General features: G+C 35.1%; 2 protein-coding genes across 2 annotated transcripts; both read right to left on the bottom strand.

The window, feature by feature from the left end:
• Positions 1 to 509: 509 nt before the first annotated feature.
• cnppd1 (cyclin Pas1/PHO80 domain containing 1) lies at positions 510 to 7653 on the bottom strand. Its single transcript, XM_059553548.1, has 8 exons — positions 7467 to 7653; positions 6967 to 7069; positions 4241 to 4322; positions 4016 to 4136; positions 3798 to 3926; positions 3578 to 3639; positions 3149 to 3266; positions 510 to 2111 (listed from the first exon to the last, which is right to left on the bottom strand). The coding sequence occupies exons 1-8, from the start codon at positions 7527 to 7529 to the stop codon at positions 1494 to 1496; spliced, it is 1296 nt and encodes a 431-aa protein (XP_059409531.1). The 5' UTR covers positions 7530 to 7653; the 3' UTR covers positions 510 to 1493.
• Positions 7654 to 8889: 1236 nt separating this feature from the next.
• abcb6a (ATP-binding cassette, sub-family B (MDR/TAP), member 6a) lies at positions 8890 to 20170 on the bottom strand. The gene is made up of 20 exons (XM_059553547.1): positions 19973 to 20170; positions 18886 to 19429; positions 17349 to 17486; positions 17079 to 17268; positions 16358 to 16450; positions 16067 to 16259; positions 15735 to 15856; positions 14668 to 14777; positions 14497 to 14562; positions 14233 to 14358; positions 12989 to 13065; positions 12840 to 12903; positions 12678 to 12763; positions 12537 to 12594; positions 11580 to 11684; positions 11297 to 11471; positions 10448 to 10560; positions 9700 to 9794; positions 9517 to 9585; positions 8890 to 9432 (listed from the first exon to the last, which is right to left on the bottom strand). The coding sequence occupies exons 2-20, from the start codon at positions 19399 to 19401 to the stop codon at positions 9273 to 9275; spliced, it is 2556 nt and encodes an 851-aa protein (XP_059409530.1). The 5' UTR covers positions 19402 to 19429; positions 19973 to 20170; the 3' UTR covers positions 8890 to 9272.
• Between the last annotated feature and the right edge of the window lie 82 nt (positions 20171 to 20252).

Genomic DNA, 20252 nt, shown 5'->3' with positions numbered 1-20252 from the left:
CGAGACCGCCCATTGCTTCATGAAGGGTCCAAAATTAACTTTACGCCACTTTCCAAAAGCCAGCAAGAAATTTGTTTAGTATAGCACGAATTACGTATTCATTACACCGCTTTTAATATTATTTCGTTAAAATAAATATAACGAATAATAAAAGTTCAGTGCAGAATTGTGTTAGTACTAAAATAATCGGCAACATTTTATTTATTATGCATAATTACATGCAAGTAACCCTAAGAAAAACCCTAATCCTAACCATGTACGTTTTATAATTACACACTGTAACAAGGACACCTTAAAGTGTAACCAAAGTAAAAATAGAAAGATATAGAAACAGAAAACTGTTGAAATTACTGAAGTTAAAATTAATCAAAATAAAATTCTAAATATTAACAAAACTTTTACAGTATATCAGTTACAATAAGATAACTGGGTTAAGGCGATATACAATCTGCATGCTTAATATTTATATTAAAAACCATCTATATTAAAAAAGATCCAAAAGTCAAGACTGAGATGAATGTTTTTATTATTTTCATTGTTGCAGCCATATATTCTTTTATTATTTCTATACAAAATGTACAAAATTGGGACAGAAAAAAAATAGTTAACAGACTTTGGAAGCCATTAACAAATAAAGGTAGATATGTAAGAGATCGTTAAATCAGGTATTAAAGGGTACTTTTATGTCCAAGTCTTAATAATATTACCATTTGCTTAATTACATTGTTTAAAGATCAAAAAATAAAGCCAAAATTAAACAAAAAGTCAAGCAACGAACCCAAATCTATTAAATCAGCCTGTTCTGCAATATTTTACTACTTGAGGATATCAAAATGTTGAGGATTGTATCTACAAACCAAAGTAATCTACGATGAACACTTTGTGGATGAGGTCTGGCATTAAACAATCTAACTAAATTGTACAACTGACTTTGTAAAACTGGTCCCTTTCTGTTTTTCTCCAACCCTTCCTTTCTGAACCAAAGTGAACAAATCCAGGCTTAAATTCAAACTATTACCCAACTTGAAAATAAAGGCTTTCGGAGGAAGGAACTTCAACACAAAACAGTCCACCTCAGGACATTGGCATGTTGCACAAAACCATGCAAACCATTCAAAACAAGAACATGCACTTCCTCACATAACAGCAGAGGCTTTTGTTAACTTACGTAACTACCTGCCATTATTTTTGCTTGGATGCTTTGGAGGTTTCACAGAACATCTTAAACCAACCATACTTACCCTTTTCGGAAAGCAAAAGAAAAGAAAGCCTGTTTGTTCATACTGCATTAGCGCACATTGCATCACACATCAAAATTCAAAATGTCAATAATATGCCACTTCCTTAATAAACCTCTCTACAACCTTCTCCCCGACATACTGATATCCCACCACAACCCGGTTATAACCAGGCCATCTGGCTAGTTCATATACAACATTAAAGAGAGCTGACTGCATATGTAAACTTTGCTGTTTTTTAACTTTAAAATTAATCTAGCCGGGCATGAGAAGAGATGGCGATTTCCCAAAGGGCAAAGTCGTCTCTGGGCAACATCTCTGAAATGGTGGCATGGAGCCAAGATGAGGGTCTGAAAATATTAAGCTTTCACTAAATGGAGCAAACTCAAGCCAAAGTGCTGTGAGACGATCATACCACGGAGAGGAAAGAGGCGCCGAGCCATTGCGAGCTATTGCACATTGAGGGAAAGCGCCCATGTGACTGTGACAGATCACTTCAGACACCAAACAGTCTTGTGGCTGGATGTCTGACGAGGGGTCTGTGTAGGAAAGAGCAGAGATGATGGAGCCCCAGAGACACAGCACCATATTCTGATAGGAGGAATAGGTAGAGCCCTGCTGATCCGGCACAGTGGTGGGCCGCAGCTTCAGGGTGTCATTGCTCAGGACGCAGCAGTGGAGGTTTGAGGTTGGGCGTGTCGTGTCCAGCAAGAGCTCGGGGAGAAGTGCTGGTGTGTGAATGGATGTGTGCTTCATCGGGTCCAAGTACGTGCGGCTGGTACTGTGAAGATGGCCGAGCTGGTGGATGACGGCGGAGGAAGCGATGAGACCGGCTACGCTAGTCAAGTACAGGAGACCCAATATACAGGTGACCTGCAGGGAAAGTAAAGAACACAACAAACGGTTAAAGATAGCACTGCACAAATCACTGAAAGAAAACTGAAGATCGCAATATGGCTTAGTGTAATTATTAGAGTGCAAATGGTTTGATTCAGCACATTCATTTACGTGCAAGCGGCTCATAATATGTGTTCTGTGTCTCAAAGCAGTTCTGTTCACAGCAACTTGGGTCACTTATAACATGCATTTGGAAATGCAAAATGCGTCAACTATCTTCTCAACTTGTGAAGTACTTATAAACTAGACATATATATATATATATATATATATATATATATATATATATATATATATATATAAAAAAAGAACCTTTAAGTTTTCTTCAAAATTACTTTTTTTTTAATGATTTTATAAAGTAAAGCTCAAGACATACCTATTCTCTCTGGCTTTTATTGATAGCAGATTTACTGAGTAGTCTTGTTTTAGGTTTTAAATCTGTTATTCTGAATATGATTTTTTTTTTTGACTATCTTTGGACATACTGTACAGCATATTAGTCAACAATTTTTATTTTCAATGGCACTATATAAATAAAGTTAAATAAAAAATAAATAAATGTAATGTATAAAATTGAAGAAATTAAATTTATTGTAAAATTACAGCTGTACTGAATTATTAAAGAACTTTTGTTTTAGTGAAATTACAATAGTAATATTTATTTTAATTACTGAATTTAGTAATAATAAAAATTGTGTCATTTCAACAATGTGACTATAAAATATAATTACTATTATTTTATATTAGAACATAACCACAATTTTGCTCAAATCTTAAAAAAAGAAAATAAAAAAATGCTTGTGTGTATATTATATACATTTCTTTTTTAAATTTCAGATTTACTGTTTTTGTGACAATGTGCAGTGAGATGTCAAAACAGGCGTCTGTCATGCCATATTTGAATCAAATAATGTTTAAGAACAGAACATTTTAGTTGACATTGAATATAGTGCACATCACCTACTTTTTAGGTGTATTTAGGAGTTCATATGGATTTAACTGTGATTACTGACCTTGGTAAAGTGCTGGTAGATAACTGATAGAGCTTCCCTCCAATTGGTTTGCTCCAACAGGACGCAAAGATCTGTGTAGGTGAACCAGCCTCGCTTCATTCCTTGTCGCTCCGCAATGCTACAAGGACAAAAATAGAAAAAAGCAAAGAAAGAAAAAGAAAACAAGCATGTGTGAGGACCTTGATCTTGACACAGAACTTAAGAGAAATGTACTGCTAATCCAACTCACTCTGATAAACAGATTGGACTGCAAAGGGCAACCGAATTAAGTCCAAGAGAGTCACTGCCCAGTTGCAAAAGACTTAAATACTCATAGGCTATTTAAGCAGGTCATGACATTAAAAATCATCCTTGATATTTTGAAAAGAAGAACAGAGATCTAGTCTATGCTGTATGACTGTTACAACACAGTAGTGCATGTTAACCAACCTGCTTTCCACCTGACTGAGGACTTTAAAGAAGTCACTGGGCTCAGTGAAGAGGTTCCAGTCCTGTCAAAGAGAAAGATCTCCTTTCAAATCAATTTCTGTAGAAAACTCACAACCGGAAATGCAACATGATCTTGTAATAAGCGTGTATAAAAGGACAAAACAAGTCTAACTACTGTAAATGGCCATAGCTCTTTGGAAAGATAGGAAGTGATGCTTACAATCGCATTGAGGAAGTTCATCTCCAAAGTGTTGACAGTCTGAACATCAAGCTTGGCCGCAGTGCCCCATTCATCGTTGAAAACCTCCTCCTCTTCTCCTTCATCATACAAATACTTGCTGGCAACCATCTGGAGATAACATTAGAAATTCAGATAAGCAAATAAGGGTAATAAAACGCATGTAAAAAAAGTAAATATCCTTGGATGTGCATACATACCATAGATATCAAAAAGAGGTCTGAGGATGAGATCTGCTGCAGGTATTCAGGATTTCTGTGTCGCAGTCTTTCAATGTATATCAAAGCCAACATCATTGCGCAGGGAGATATACATGCTTCCCTGTAACAAAAAAACAATTATATATTAATTCAGTGAAAATGCATCGTACACAGTATTTATTAATGAGATTATATTTCGAAATCAAAGATTTAAGGCGATCCTACCTGGCTACGTGTGCAGCATATTTCTTATGGAGTTTCCTTATGGGACTTGGGGCAGATTTCTGGAGCAGTTCCACAGCGATATCTAGAGGAAATAAAATGATGAGTGATCAAGCAGTACTGTACAGACGAATAACACAAATAAAATTAACTTTTGTACAAACAGAATATATATGATGATCAAAGAGAATATACCCAAACATGGACCTATTCATTGAAATAGAAACTTTGCATGAACCAAAATATTTTTATGCTGTGACAAAAGTATTAATGAGCAATATATTGTATTTTAAACAAAATTCTAAAAATTGTAAATATGTGACACCCTGGACCAAAAAAACAGTAATAAGTAGCATGGGTATATTTGTAGCAATAGCCAGCAATATGGGTCAATCATATCTGTGTATGGGTCAAAATTATAAATGTTTATTTTATGCCAAAAATCATTAAGATATTAAATAAAGATCATTGTAAATTTCCTACCATAAATATATAAAAACTAAATTTTTGATTAGTAATATGCATGGCTAAGAACTCAATTTGGACAACTTTAAAGGCAGGTTTCCTCAATATTAACAAAAAATGTATATATGTACATTTATACATGTATATTAGAGCCCGACCGATATTATCGGCCGATATAAGCTAATTGCATTTAAATCGGCATCGGCATTTATAACGGCCGATGAAACATGAGAAACAGAGTCTCATGCTTCACTCATGTTATGAGTGTTGCATAGTGTGCCCACCAGAGGGAGCTCTGCAGCTCCAGAGTTAACAACAGCGCCAGAAGACCACTACAGAAGAAAGCGATCAACTGTTTTGACGGTGAGTCTGTCGTTCGTCATGTGAAATGATTGTAGATTTAGTTCATACCGTGTATATAAAAACTGTGTGGTAGTTCTAGCTAACGGTCCTATCATTATTACTTCTAAATATTCTGTAACATCACTTACAGCCGCTAATGCATTGCTATATTAGATTAGCCACAAAGCTAATACCATGTTTATCAGTGGAAGAGCGCGAACGTTAATAGGAGGTCAAACTATAACGTTAGCGTTTAACTTATTCTTATTCTATTGCGGTGTGTTTCCCACATAATGACCGCGTAATTGGGCCTTTCACACAGTACGCGGTATGCACGGCGCTTGCCGCTAGGCTCAGCGTTGCCCTTCAGATACAACGCGATTTGCGCTGCGCTATGGCATAGGCGGAGTTTTAAAAACGTTTAGCGGGAGCTCTTTCATAGTCTGTTCCTCCTCCTTTCGGTCAGCAGCAAACATGTATCTGTCCCGTTGTAAGAAGCGAGCGATAGCGCTAGTCCTGCTGATGAGAATTAAGAGAGAAGCAAGGAAGAAGAGGCTACCCTCAGGTCCAGAGAACAATTTGGTGAATTCAGACTGGTTACGTTACTCTAACGCTAATAGCTTCTTTTTTAGCAGGCCCCTTAAATGCTTGCTATTAACTTGTTTGAAGGTGGTTCTTCTCAAAATTGACAGCGGTGTGTTCATGACACTAACGTTAACCATTCAACTTCGAATTGATTCCGTAATCTTCCGGTAATAGTAGGCAAGACGATGTTTTGATTCAGACTGCACAAAGAGAAGAGGAGAAGATATACGGGTCTGTTGTGAATGTGTCTGTGACAGCAAATATAGTGTAGTTACAGTAACTACAGTAGGTGCGTCAGAAATGATTAAACCAGAGGGGACATGTAAATAAATGTGAGCTGAACAAGCGCTTTTTTTTTTTTTTTACATATTGTTTCAAAGCAGCTTTACAGACATAACAGGAAAATGTTGAAATAATATTGTTAAATATAAGTAGGTAATACCTATTGCTTGACAAATAAAAAAATATATATATATATTTCTCATTTTTGCCTATGTAGGAGATCCCAGTTTATTATTATTATAATTCTAATGATGACATGAGTAATGATACATGGTGATATTATTAATACACATGCTTATTCTTTCTCTGTCTCTCTTTCTGCCTACAGATGGCTGAAAAAGGTGAATGCTGTAGCAGCAAAGTGTGGGACTACTTCTGCAAATACTTTAACTTTAGTATTATAATTTATTTACAGTAAACACACAGACTGTTAAAACCAGCTTCAACTGGAAGAAAGTAAAAGTGTTAAATGTTTAAAACCAGACTGTTTTTTGATCATTAAAAAATACATACTTTTGATGTGCAATTGTTTAGTCATTGAGACTGTAATCTAAGGCTTTTTTTTAACATAGTCCATTCTGGAAAATGGTTTATACAGCCCACATACATAGAACAGGCAGATATTTTGCTATTGAATGTTGTGTAAATGCAGTTTATAGGAAATGGGTCTAATATCCAGATTATTTTTAAAATCAAAATATCGGCTTATAAATCGGCTCTTTTCGAGTTAATATCGGCAGCGGCCCCCAAAAATCCATATCGGTCGGGCTCTAATGTATATATATACACACACAAATAATAAAATAATAAAAAAAATTATTTATCAGTTATCAAAATATTAACATGCAAATAACTACATGTGTGTGTTTGTGTGTGTGTGTGTGTGTGTGTGTATATATATATATATATATATATATATATATATATATATATACACACACACACACACACTGTATGTGTGTATATATTTTTTTAATGTCACTATGGGAGATAAAACAAGCAGTTTGGTGAAGCTAAATGAATGCATTGAGTTTGCACTAGTTTAGTTGTCTCACCAGTCATGGGGCATGAGAGAGCATCCAAGGGTCTGTCAGAATCAAGACCATAGTACAGTCGTTTCCTCACTCTCTCGGACCACTGCTCGTGTCCAGGAAGAAACTGATCATCACAATACAAAAAAACATAGTTTAGATGTCATATATCTTAACAATAAATTTAAAGGAGATCTGTTAAAACTACGCAATATCATTAAAACGTTGTAAAACAGTGTGGTTATGTGTTTTTCCTCTCACAGCCAAACATTGGGCCTCTGAGTGAGCCTCGAACTCGCGTAGATTAACACTCACAACACATAGTTACTGTCTTACAAACTGAAATACAAGAGATATTTGCTGTATTTAAGAATAATTAGTTTCTTTCAATCTAATATGCTGGGCTTTAAATGAAACAAGACATTAAACCGTATTTAAAGTTTTTACTTAAGTCAGTTTCGCGTGAGGTTCTCAGTCACCCGCCAAAACAGCCCAACAAGAAGCAAAACACCAGAGATACTGACCGTAAACTCCTGGAAGTCAGAAAAGGTGAACGTTCGCTCGTCAAACAAATCGCCAAAATCCATTTTGGGTCTCCAGCATTAATTTAAAAGGACTGAAAACAGACAGGCCGAAGGAAAGCGTCGTGCATGCACCCTCTCTCTGCCGTAACAGCTGCGTTGCGACGTATTCACAACAATCACAGTTACGCAAGACAATGCGCTCAGTAGCGTAACGCGGGACTACTGGACCGAGCTTGGGTCAAACATTTATTATGTTTTTTTTAATAACTGTATATTGTGTATTTCTATTCCAAGGCTATTAAAGTTTCCCAATATCACGGCCCAACATTAAAACGTTGTACATGTTACTTTTCTCATCGCTATTGTTGATGGACCAATCTCAGTAGTTTATGATTCACTCACTATGACGTTTTTCAAATGTATTTCTTTGAAACTGCGCAAGCGAGATTTTTATTTATATGCAAAGTACTTCGCAGTAACAGAGCATCAGATTTAAACGATTACATGTCGGGTGTGTAAAAATATCTCCAGTAACGCACAAAAACACACCGATTTGAATAAGACTGTTTTTGGCCGTAAAGCGCCCTCTAGTGTAAAAAAGAAAGTGTCTTTCAGCGCACGTTACTGAACGTTCTAAGGAACAATATAACAATATAAACAAAAGTAATAACCAACATATATATTATAATTCCATGGATTTTTATTTCTAAACAAAATATAAAGGAAATACGTGTGGCATACAATATTTTTTGCAAAGAACAATGTGATCAATAATCACAAAGAGCATATTAATAAACATATTCCCTTAGTCGCCTTTATTGCACAATAAAATACATACAAAAAATCTTCACCGACTTTATCCATCCGGTTACGACTGTCAGTTGCTATTTCTCCACCCGTTCTTTGAATAATCATTAAAACAAAACTACTACAAAACAGCAGAAACACACCCCAATGGCTCATTTCAACCTTGTCCCCTGAGTTTAGTGTCAGACCTACAAAGTGAGCAAGCTCCTATGTCCCTTAAACTGAACTAAAATTGTACAGTATTGCAACTAAGCAATAAATATCACTTCACACACACAAGGCATTACAAAATTATCTTTAAGCACATAAATGATCATAATGTAAAAAAGTGTGGAGCTAATATATCAGAAATTAACATGGAAATTGATTGATGAAATGATTCCCTGCTCTGCCTATAACCTAGTCCTAAATTTAAACTAAATCTTAAGTCAGTATAGAAAGTCTTATTTTGGTATTTACTGTTATACAATGGCACCAGAAATATAACTATTCATTTTCAAATAAAATTACAATTTGTTCTGATGATAGATCATATATATATACACAATAACAATCAGTTGCTGAATGTTTGCTATTACAAAGAAAATCAATGCAACCAGAGAAATGCAAATGCTGAATGTTCGCTATTACAAAGAAAATCAATGCAACCAGAGAAATACACTTACTTATTAAAATAAAATATCCCCCGCTGTACATTCAACATAATGAAGTAATAGTAGTGGAAGGAGCCATAATTGTCAGAGCATTGTATTTTATACTCCGTCTTCTCTCATATTAATAAGCATTATAAATGCAATAAGTGAAAAGTAATTGCAAAAGGAATATAAAAAAAAGGAAGCACTTACATATCTCATAAAAAAAAAAAAAATCCTTAGGCAACATGGCTCACTTTTAAAAACTGGCGAAAACAATATTATGTAATATGTCTAATATGTCAAAACAGCACTGGACGAGCTTAAAATGCACACAAAACCAAATTTGATTGCATGTCTCATGTGTCTAAAGTCCCTTCTGTCCTGCAGTGGATGTTTGAGGCTGTAGTTTCTCAGATCTCCTGTCTTTGGTCTCGGAGTCAGAGGCGGAGTCTGAATCCTGCGCCTGCTGCTGTTTCAGCCACATGTCAGAGTACAGGCCTCCCTTCGCCAGCAGCTCCTCGTGCCTACCACAAACAACACCGGACTTGAAACCACATCACATTAACTTGGTCTAGAAGTGTGTTCAGTGTTCCAGTTAATAAACCCACCTTCCTCTCTCCACAATCTGTCCATCACGAAGTACAAGAATCACATCGGCTCCAATCACAGTCGACAATCTGCAATATGCAAATCAGTGATGGTGTTATACAATAAGAAATTCTGTAATCTAGTTTCATGACTAGTATTTGATGGAAGATGATTTGAGTCATTGATTTAATGATGTGTTTAACCTGTGTGCCACCACAATGGTGGTTCTGTTGGCACAGACTTTAGCCAGCGAGGCCTGAATGTTTCTCTCGGTCTGTGTGTCTAGAGCAGATGTGGCCTATGGGTAGAGTAGAAGATAAGAGTTAATGAGTAAATGAGTCTATCAAGAAAAGAGTAGACAAACAAATCTCTTTTACAGTTTTTGTTCTGCTTGTTTTCTATTTCTGTCCAGTATAGCGGAGAAGCTCCGCCCACTGAAATTCCATTGGTCCAAAATCCATCATCACATATCAAACTAAAAGTTTGGGGACAGTAAGATTTTTTTTTTTTTTTAATGTTTTGAAAGAAGTCTCTAATGCCCATTAAAGCTATAATTAATAAATAACAAAAAAAAAAAAAAGAGAAGAATTGTTATATATTACTAAAATTTTATATAACTGCTTTGCTGCTTAATATTTTACTGGAAAATGACATTTTTTTAAGGATTTTTCCATAAACAAAAAGTTCAAAAGAACAGTGTTTATTTTGTTATATTGTAAATCCATTAACATATTTACATTTACGTTTTTATTATCAAAATAGTAATTTCTTAAATTGTCTTTAAGAATCTAACAAACTCTTGAAGAGTAATGCAACTGCACAGCATTATCTGATTAAAAGGAATAATAAAAAAAAAACATCTCAATAATAAATCATTTAAACGAAAGGCAAAACAGGGATGATTCCCACATCACGTATGCATTCTCCCATAATGCACTGGTGATGTCGTACCTCATCGAGGAGGATGATCTGTGGCGCTTTGAGGATGGTGCGAGCGATGGCGACTCTCTGCTTCTCTCCTCCGCTCAACTTGAGTCCCCTCTCACCCACCGGAGTGTCATAGCCTACAAATAAGTATCACTTATGAATATCATCTAGACTCAAACTGGATGGCATCCTAGTGTTATTTTAGTATCAATGAGATACCTTTATAGTATCCATTTTAAATTGATATCCATTTTTAAGTTTTAGCCATTTTAGTAGTTTTTGTCTTTTTTATTTCAGGTTTAGTTTTAGTTATTTTAGTAATTTTAGAATTAAACTAAATACTTTTTTACATTTTATATAAGTACATTTTATAAATGTCACATTTTATTTATTTATTGACTACAGTTTAAATATGTGACCCTGGACCACAAAACCAGTCTTAAGTCTCTGGGGTATATTTGTAGCAATAGGCAAAATTTTTTTTAAAAAATGCCAAAAATCATTAGGATATTAAGTAAAGATTATGTTCCATGAACATAGTTTGTAAATTTCCTATCGTGAATATATCAAAACTTAATTTTTGATTAGTAATATGCATAGCTAAGTACTTCATTTGGACAACTTTAAAGGCAATTTTCCTTAATATTTAGATTTTTTGCACCCTCAGATTCCAGATATTCCAATAGCTGTATCTCAGCCAAATATTGTCCGATCCTAACAAGCCATAAATCAATGGAAAGATTATTTATTCAGCTTTCAGATAATGTATAAATCTCAATTTCGAGAAACTGACCTTTATGACTGGTTTTGTGGTTCAGAGTCACATATGATTCAAAGCTGCAAAGTTGTAGATTTCGTCTACATGGTTCTCACCCTCCGGGAAGGTTATGATTTTGTCATGGATGTCAGCAGCGATGGCAGCCTCCTCCACCTCCTGGTCAGATGCAGTAACTCGACCGTAGCGGATGTTCTCTCGAATGCTGTCATTAAACAGGACGGTATCCTGAGGTACAACGCCAATGTGAGCGCGCAGAGAGGACTGCTTCACCTGAGGCACAACCAGACGTGACACATTTAGAGCAATTTCAACTGCTATGACAGGAATTTAAAGGTACTGTCTGGGTGCCCTTTGTTCTTGTATCAATGGCAGGTGCACCTTTGAGATGTCTTGGTCATCTATTTTTACACACCCTCCCTGAACGTCATAAAAACGGAAAAGCAGACGGATGATGGTGCTCTTTCCTGATCCAGACTGTCCAACCTGAAATAAACCAATGAAAAGTGATTACACATACACTAGTGGTCAAAAGTTTGTCATTTAAGATTTAGGTTTTTTTTTCTCTTATATGTGGATTTGGTGCCAAGTTATTAATAATGGTTCTTATTATTAGTTTTAGTGTTTTGCAGTTGTTGTTGTTTTTTTGTTGTTGTTGTTTTTTTGAGGAAACTACAATAATTTGTTCTTTGATGAATAGAAATTTATTTTAAAAAGCATTTATATGAAATTACCAATCTTCAGTAACATCATAAATGACTTTACTGTCACTTAAAAAAAAATGAATTTATTGAATGGTAGATTCACGCAAAAATATTAAGCATATAAAACTAAAAGCAATATAAAACTGTTTTGAACATTGATAATAGGAAATATTTCTTGAGCAGCAGATAATAGAATAGGATAGGATAAAAGAGAATAGAATAGGACCTAATAGAATAGAACAGAACAGAATATAACAGAATAGAATAAAATAGGACATAATAGTAGAGAATAGGATATGATAGAACAGAACATGATAGAATACAACATTATAGGATAAAATAGAACCTAATAGAATAGAATAGAATAAAATAGGACAAAATAGTACAGAATAGGATATGATAGAACAGAACAGGATAGAATACAACATTATAGGATAAAATAGAACCTAATAGAATAGAATAGAATAAAATAGGACAAAATAGTACAGAATAGGATATGATAGAACAGAACAGGATAGAATAGAACAGAATAGAAAAGAATAGAACCTAATAGAATAGAATAAAATAGGACATAATAGTAGAGAATAGGATATGATAGAACAGAACAGAATAGAATAGAACAGAATAGACTTACAAGTGCAACTGTTTGTCCAGGGAGAACGGTAAAAGAGACATCTTTTAGAATCTCCTTGCTGCAAAAATATCCCATTTTGAATATTGCTTATTTGTGACACAAATTACTCTATTAATATGAGTTATGAGTGTAGCTGCTCACCCTTGCGTGTAGCTGAAGAAGACATTCTCAAACTCTACTTTTCCCCGTCTGTAGTCCAGGTTTCCAGCATTGACCTCATCCTTCACCTACATTAAATCATCATGTCTTTAATTATCCCAAAGTTTCTGTGAAATAAACCTCAATGAAAAACCTCCCGCTCACCTCCTCTTCCTCAGTGAAGAGCTTGAACATGCTTTCCATATCAATAAAGGAATTCTGTATCATTCTGTTAGAGGAAAGATAGACGTTTACCGTTTGATCTTTTAAAGAAATATATAGTTATCTGTACACAGATGACAAAATCTTCATGCCTGTAGTATGTTCCAAACCAGTTGAGAGGAGTGTAGAGCTGGATGATGTACGTCCCAAACAGCACATAATCTCCCACCTGGAAGACCATGGATCAGTTACTCAAACTCAAAACTAAACTAAAAAGAAATATATTTATATTGTTTTGTTTTTTGCCCCTTTGTTTTATTTCATTTCTATGAAAGCCCGTTCCCGCCACTAAATAATAAAAAAGGGTATTGCGACTTTTTATCTCATAATTCATAATTGCGTGATACAAACTCGCAATTCTGATTTTTTCTCAAAGTTGCAAATGAGAAATAGAGTCAGAATTGCGTGATATGAACTCGCAAATGCGAGTTATGTAGTCAGAATTGTGAGATATAAACTTGCGATTCTGAGAAAAGAAATTGGATTTTCATTATGACAAAAAAAGTCCGAATTGTGAGATAAAAAAAAAATCACAATTAACTTTTTTACTTTTTTATTCAGTGGCGGAAGCGTCCATACATTTCACTTTAAAAGATATTAAAATTATGATTTTTTTTAAAATTAAATTCTGTATTAGTCTGATTGTTATGTACCTTCCTGTCACTTTAAATTAACCACCACAATCCAATAAAATACGCTTCAGAGATAGTGAACTGTGACCGTGAAATGACAATAAGAGTAAAACCTCCAAAGTGGAAATATGACAATGGCATTTCAATAAAAATCTCATAAATAGAAAGTAATGTAGTGCATTAGACAAAAAAAGTGCTTTTTATGAAGCAACACTGAAACTTTAGAAAGAAGCAACATGTAATTTAACTGAGGTGTGCATTTATTGGCTCTTTTGAAAGTGGCTCATCCAATCAAATTGTAAACTCAGAAGAACTGTCCACTGTATACATACTCACTACTGTTCAAACATTTGGAGTCGATAAGAATTTTTGTTGTTGTTGAACTGTGTCTCTTATGCTCAAAAAGGCTGCATTTATTTGATGAGAAATATAGTAAAACAGTAACATTGAGCAATAACTTTTTTGTATTTAAATACATATTTAAAATGTTATAATTTTATTTCCTGTAATGCAAAACATTTATTTGAGAAATAAGTTTTTACTGTAACTTATAATGAATTTAATGCATCTTTGCTGAAGGAAACGTTTTATATTTATGTTCCTTCTTTCTGTTTATTTAAAATAAATAAATAAAATCCTGCTATAAACCTTAGATTATTTGATGGCCAGTGGTCTGATATCGGAGTAGTCTTCACTGTTCGTACCTGAAACTTTCCCTCTGTCACGAAGTACGCACAGAGCAGAGATCCGGTCAGAAGACCCAAGCCGATGATGAGGTTCTGCGTTTGATTTAAGAGAGCCAGAGATGCGTTGGTCTTCCACTCCGATACCTGAGCAAAAGAAAAAGTGTTATTTATTTATATTACTGTGAGCTCTTCAACATTAAATTCCCGTCAGATAAAATAAAGATCAAATACAACAAATGTTGTGTGGAGAGCAGTGTAAACAAAACTCTGAACAAATGTTACCTGATATTTCAAGATGGCATTCTCAAAGTTACCCACTTCATAACTCTCTGCATTGTAATATTTCACCTGTTGACAATATCATAATTTAAATCACAGCATATGCACAGCACAATTTTATTGTTTTTTGTAACAAACATTCTGATGCCTTAATCAAACTAATCATAGCCATACCGTCTCAAAGTTCAATAAAGAGTCCACAGCTTTCGATTTGGCATTGTTATCTTGTGTGTTCATATCTCGTCTGTATTTAGTTCTCCATTCAGTGATAACAATAGTGAGAGCTGACAGAGACACACATAACAGCAATCAATCAATCACATGCTGATCTAATATATTTCCATTCTTCTTTCTTTAGTGAGTCTTAAGATGAAAGAATCATAAACAATACTGCACTCCATTTTCCTGAGTTTAGATATGTACAGTACACACTATTTATGCAGCATGCAGTATACTGTTCACATTTTGTGAATTACCTGTAAAGCAATATCAAGTGCTATTTTAAAATAATCATTTTTATTTATAAAACCATAGAGTGACACCAATTAAGCAAGCTACATAATGAGGTTTGCTTACAGTGTTATTGTGGTATTATTTATATACACCGAAGCATTTTTTTTTCATATATATATTAGCTTGAATTTATACTTAATTCATATTTTCAGTTTTCACTATAATTTTAGTTAATCTTTTAGTGTTTTGTTATATGCTTTTGTTTTTTTATTATGAATTTTTACATTTAAATTGTTTCCACATCTATTTAGCTTTATTTTTATTCCAGTTTTAATTTTAGCAATTTGTTTATTTTGTTTATTCTAATTTGTCCATTTATGTTTTTCACTTTATATTTATATTTGATGACATTTCTGCTTTAATCCAATTACTGGAAATTATTTTTAATTGTTTTTATTTAACGAACATTATGCAATAGTGTGGCAAAAAATATTGCATTATGTTTGCATACTGCATTCTGTTTCAGCTGCTACACTTACAGAAGGCAGTATATGTTCTGCACAATGTGCTAACAAACAACTAACAACACCCGAATCAGCGAGAGAAAATATTCATAATTTTGATTTGCAAACCAGACTTTGGTTACAAGACAATAACTCAATAAACATAGTTATTCCATAACTTAAGAGGTATTATTTACTTAACCAGAAAAGAAGCAACTACAGTATCTTGAGCAATGTGTGTGTTCATGTATTCACATTTCGAAATGACTTTTGTTAGATACTTACTGAGGTAGAGGGCCATGCAAACGAAGACTATTAGACCAAACCAGGCATTGAAATTGGATATGAAATAGACAATGGCGATGACAATGTCAGCGATAGTGGGGAAGATGCTGAACACGATGTAGCTGTCGGATTAAACAAAAAATAATAATGTATATACATTTCAAGATAATACAAATTGAGATCACTTTTATTGAACCATAGACTATGTTTTATTGCATTAATGCAAATGCATTCAAAATTAATATTGCACATCAACCTACTTGACTTTGTTTATACTTGCATTCCAGTGCTTGAGATAAAAAGGTAAAAAAAAACTAATAGTAAGCTCTGACCTCAGCAGGCTGTTGATGGAGGAAGTTCCTCTGTCGATGCTTCTCAGGACTTCCCCTGTGCGGCGGCCCAGATGCCAGCGCAGAGACAGAGAGTGCAGATGAGCGAAGAGACGCACCTGGACCACGCGGTTAGTGAACTGCTGCACTCGAATCCACAGGAACGAACGCATGTTACTTACAAACCCAGACGCTCCTGCAGATGGACCCAAAAGGAGATCAGATTGGTGTCTTATTCTAAAGGATATTCAACATTACACTACATAGAGATTGAATTGGGAGATGTTCCCTTACCAGCTCCACCTCCCTGCAGGAACTTCAGAATCCCATAAACACACACTGTAGTGGCCAGAGTCTTCCAGGGACTCCCATCTGTCAGCTGGTTCACTGTTACAGGAGGAAAAAAAATGAGAATATATACAGTATATATATACAGTATATATATATATATATATATATATATATATATATATACAGTATATATATATATATATATATATATACACACAGACAAACCAAAAATTTTTCAGACACCTTTTGTCACAGTTTATTTGCTATAGTTTAGAAAATGGTTGTTCATAAGTGCAGCGCTGCTTTGTTTGCAGCGGAAACCAAGGAAACGTTTAAAGCGCCACCTGCTGACAGAGAGTGAATCTGCATCTCGTTCAGCTCGTCTGCTGTTTCTGTTTCATGCAGATTTTTTTATACATCTTGAAGCTCATCAAGAGAATGCCAGGAGTGTGCAAAACAGTAATCAAAGCAAAAGGTGGCTACTTTGAAGAACCTAGAATATGGCATATTTTCAGTTGTTTCACACTTTTATGTATATAATTCCACATGTGTTAATTCATAGTTTTGATGCCTTCAGTGTGACTCTACAATTTTCATAGTCATGAAAATAAAGAAAACTCTTTGAATGAGAAGGTGTGTCCAAACCTTTGGTCTGTTGTGTGTGTGTGTGTGTGTGCGCGCACAAATAATGGATTCTTGACTAAATATGAGTCTTATTCTTTACCTATGTTCTTGTAGTAGATGGGCACAAACACATTAATGACACGCTCCACTCCCAGCATCCCGAGACAGAGCAGAACCAGCAGTTGGAGCAGGACATTGCCTTTAGGCCACATATACGGCACCAAAAGACGCACCTTCTTCCCAAAATCTTTCCATGTAGACTGATTCTCATATGAATTACCCAAAAGAGGCTGAAAACATGCAAGAGATGCATTAACAAGATTAATTATATTTACAAAAGTAAGATTTGAGAGTGAATGTAAAGTCTTACTGCTCCGTGCTCCACATCTCGCTCATCTTCATTGACCAGAATCATGTACGGTCGGCGTGGCAAGCCCGGAGCTTTGAGGCCTAACAGGAAAAGCAAACCCGAGCTGAAGTACCGCACCAGCCAGAAAGCAAACTCCATCTGCAGACAATGAATATTATGAACAGAATGATAATGATTTGCTATTGTTTGTATCTGCTTGAATCTCTCGGATATCATATAAGAGTAAAGAGTGGCATTACTATAATGTGTCTCACATTTTTTTTAGTCATTAGCTTTAAAAAAAAATAAAATAAAAAAAAAAGCTCTTCAAAGTTTTACAATTTTTTTACAAATAAAATATTAAGTAGCATGGATTTGATTGCAGCTTATCCAGTGAATTTTCTGACTGAATTTGTGTTCTGTAATTAGTGAGAAGTTTGACCAATTCAAAACAAAGTACATAAAATATCATATATTAAATATGAAAATGTTTTAAATCAAATAAAAATTGGGAGTTATACTTAAAAAAACCTAGACTAAATATATAAAATATATATATTTACATTTATAATTATAATTAAAAAAATGTATAATTATTAATAATGTATTAAAAGTTTAACTATTAATTATTAAATATTATAATATTTAATTATAAAACACATTATAACATAGCTATTTGATTGTCCTGAGATAATTACAATGGTAAATGTAATAATAATAAGCTGTATACAAAGTATTAAAGTTTAATTATTTTAATTTAATTTTATATGTACAATATGTACATTTGCCAAGCTTTTTTATTTGAAAACTGGACTATTTTGTTTTCTTTTTTTAGGAAAATCTGGCCAATTTATTACCATTTTTACAACATGGATTCAACATTCAATGTTTTAACTGCTAGACTAGAACGAGTAGAGTGAAACTTTCTCATCATGAAGGGTCACAGAATCTGTTATCTGATTGGTCAATCTTGAAGAGATGGGGTGTGGCTAATGCAAGCGGGAAGGAATGCGGGTAGAAGTGACAATGACTCAACACTATTTCCATGTCACTGTCTACTCTTTAAAAAAAAACACAATGACTCAACAATATTATTTTTCAATGACCGTCAAACTTGACAGAATTGCTGAGTCACTGCTGAGTTGTTAAACCTCATCTGCTGCATCCAGAAACATTATTGTAAATAAAAAAACACAATGTCACACTATTACCAAAATGCTGAGTCATGGTGTGTGAGCAGGATTCCTACATCTGTCATTTGGCACTTAAGACAGAACAATTGCATCAGTGCAAAAGGTTACAGTACAGAAAAAGATGATATTACAATATAGGCTACAATACATAAAAAAAAACACTAATAAAGTCCCCAAAGTACTACAATCTGGTGCATAACTAAACATAATTCAATAGTAATGATGTTAAAGACTGGTAAGCCATTGCTTTCCACTTGGTGGATGATAAACAGACAAAAATATCCTATATACTATACTTATATTAATGCAAATTGTCATTAACATAAACAATAAGCAATCACACACACACACACACACACACTTACCTGTTGATCGGATGTTTCCAGAGTCCACCACCACTGAGGGCTCATCCACGACACATAGGCCAGGTTTTCGGCAGCAAAAGCAACGGCCCAGTACAGCAGCAGTACCGTACTGTGTCCTCTGGTTCTGTCGCGCAGCAGAACCCTCCTCCTCTCCAGACGCAGCAGGGCCACGGCCCAAATCCAGCCCAGCATGGAGAGACAGCCGTACACGATCACGTACCCCGGCAGCACTCCGCTGCGGGCCACCCGAAACACCATCCAGCCCAGAGCCTGCAGGACGAGCAGCACCGACAGGCCCACCTGGAGCCGGAAGAGTCCAGAGCGGGGGATGAACTTGGGCTCCATGGCTGTGCCGTAACGGCTGTAGCATATGCACAGAAACGTCCCGAAGAGGACGGAGAGCGTGAGGAGGACGGATGGCACGAGGGTGAAGTAGAAGCACAGAGTCAGACCGCCCTCCACCCAGACCTCCTGCATGGAGACCCCCGCCTCACAGTAACTCTTCATCTCCACCATGATGACGACGGACCCACACAAAGAATATCTGGAAGAAAACAATATGGTTAGGATACCTGATCAACTTTTACTTCCAACAACCAAACAAAAATAATAACAATTCTACGGTACTGTACGGATTCACAAACTAGTGTTTACTCCAGTGTATTTACTACAAGGTACAAAGAATATCACAATAATGTCATGTGCAAGTGGAAAATGTTATATTTTCATAGTATATGTGCAAAGAAATAAGCATTACTATGCTACATGCCCCAACACTGTATACTACGATAGTAAACGTAGAAAGTACCAGCGTTATTATAGTTAAACTGCTATACTAAAACTAAAATCATAATTTTAGAATCATAAATTCAAAATCTAAAAAGGCACTTAAAGGCTTTTACAATTGAACTCTTTATGAATAAAAGACCAGCTTTCTATTACACCACCATGGTTTTACCAAGGTACTCTACTATGGTACAGTTCTTCTTTGTAAGTGTAATTTATTACCATGTAACGTTATATCAAAATCTGATACCACGCTCATATAAACTTGTGTTAGGCCAGTTAAATTAGATCCTGAACTGACCTGTTTCAGATGTCACTGAGATCCTTCTAGTCTTTCGAGTGCGTCTTCGAATAAAGGTGTCCTCTCAGATGAACGTAAGCGCTGCTAAATCAATTAAACGTCTGCGTTTACTGAATGTCCTTGCAGCCTTAAACTCACACCGTTCAGCTCCAACACATCCACGACATACACAATAATAACACCGGGACACACCGACGTCACTCCGCAGACCGGAGTCTGGTGGTGCTTCATGGTCCTAGTGCACAGATACTCAACAAAGCGCTGTCATGGGCCGTGTTAC

The sequence above is a fragment of the Carassius carassius genome, chromosome 7, assembly GCF_963082965.1.
Source record: "Carassius carassius chromosome 7, fCarCar2.1, whole genome shotgun sequence".
NCBI lineage: Eukaryota > Metazoa > Chordata > Actinopteri > Cypriniformes > Cyprinidae > Carassius > Carassius carassius.
The sequence above is the reverse complement of the archived record's forward strand: the minus strand, read 5'-3'. Positions and strand labels throughout refer to the sequence as shown.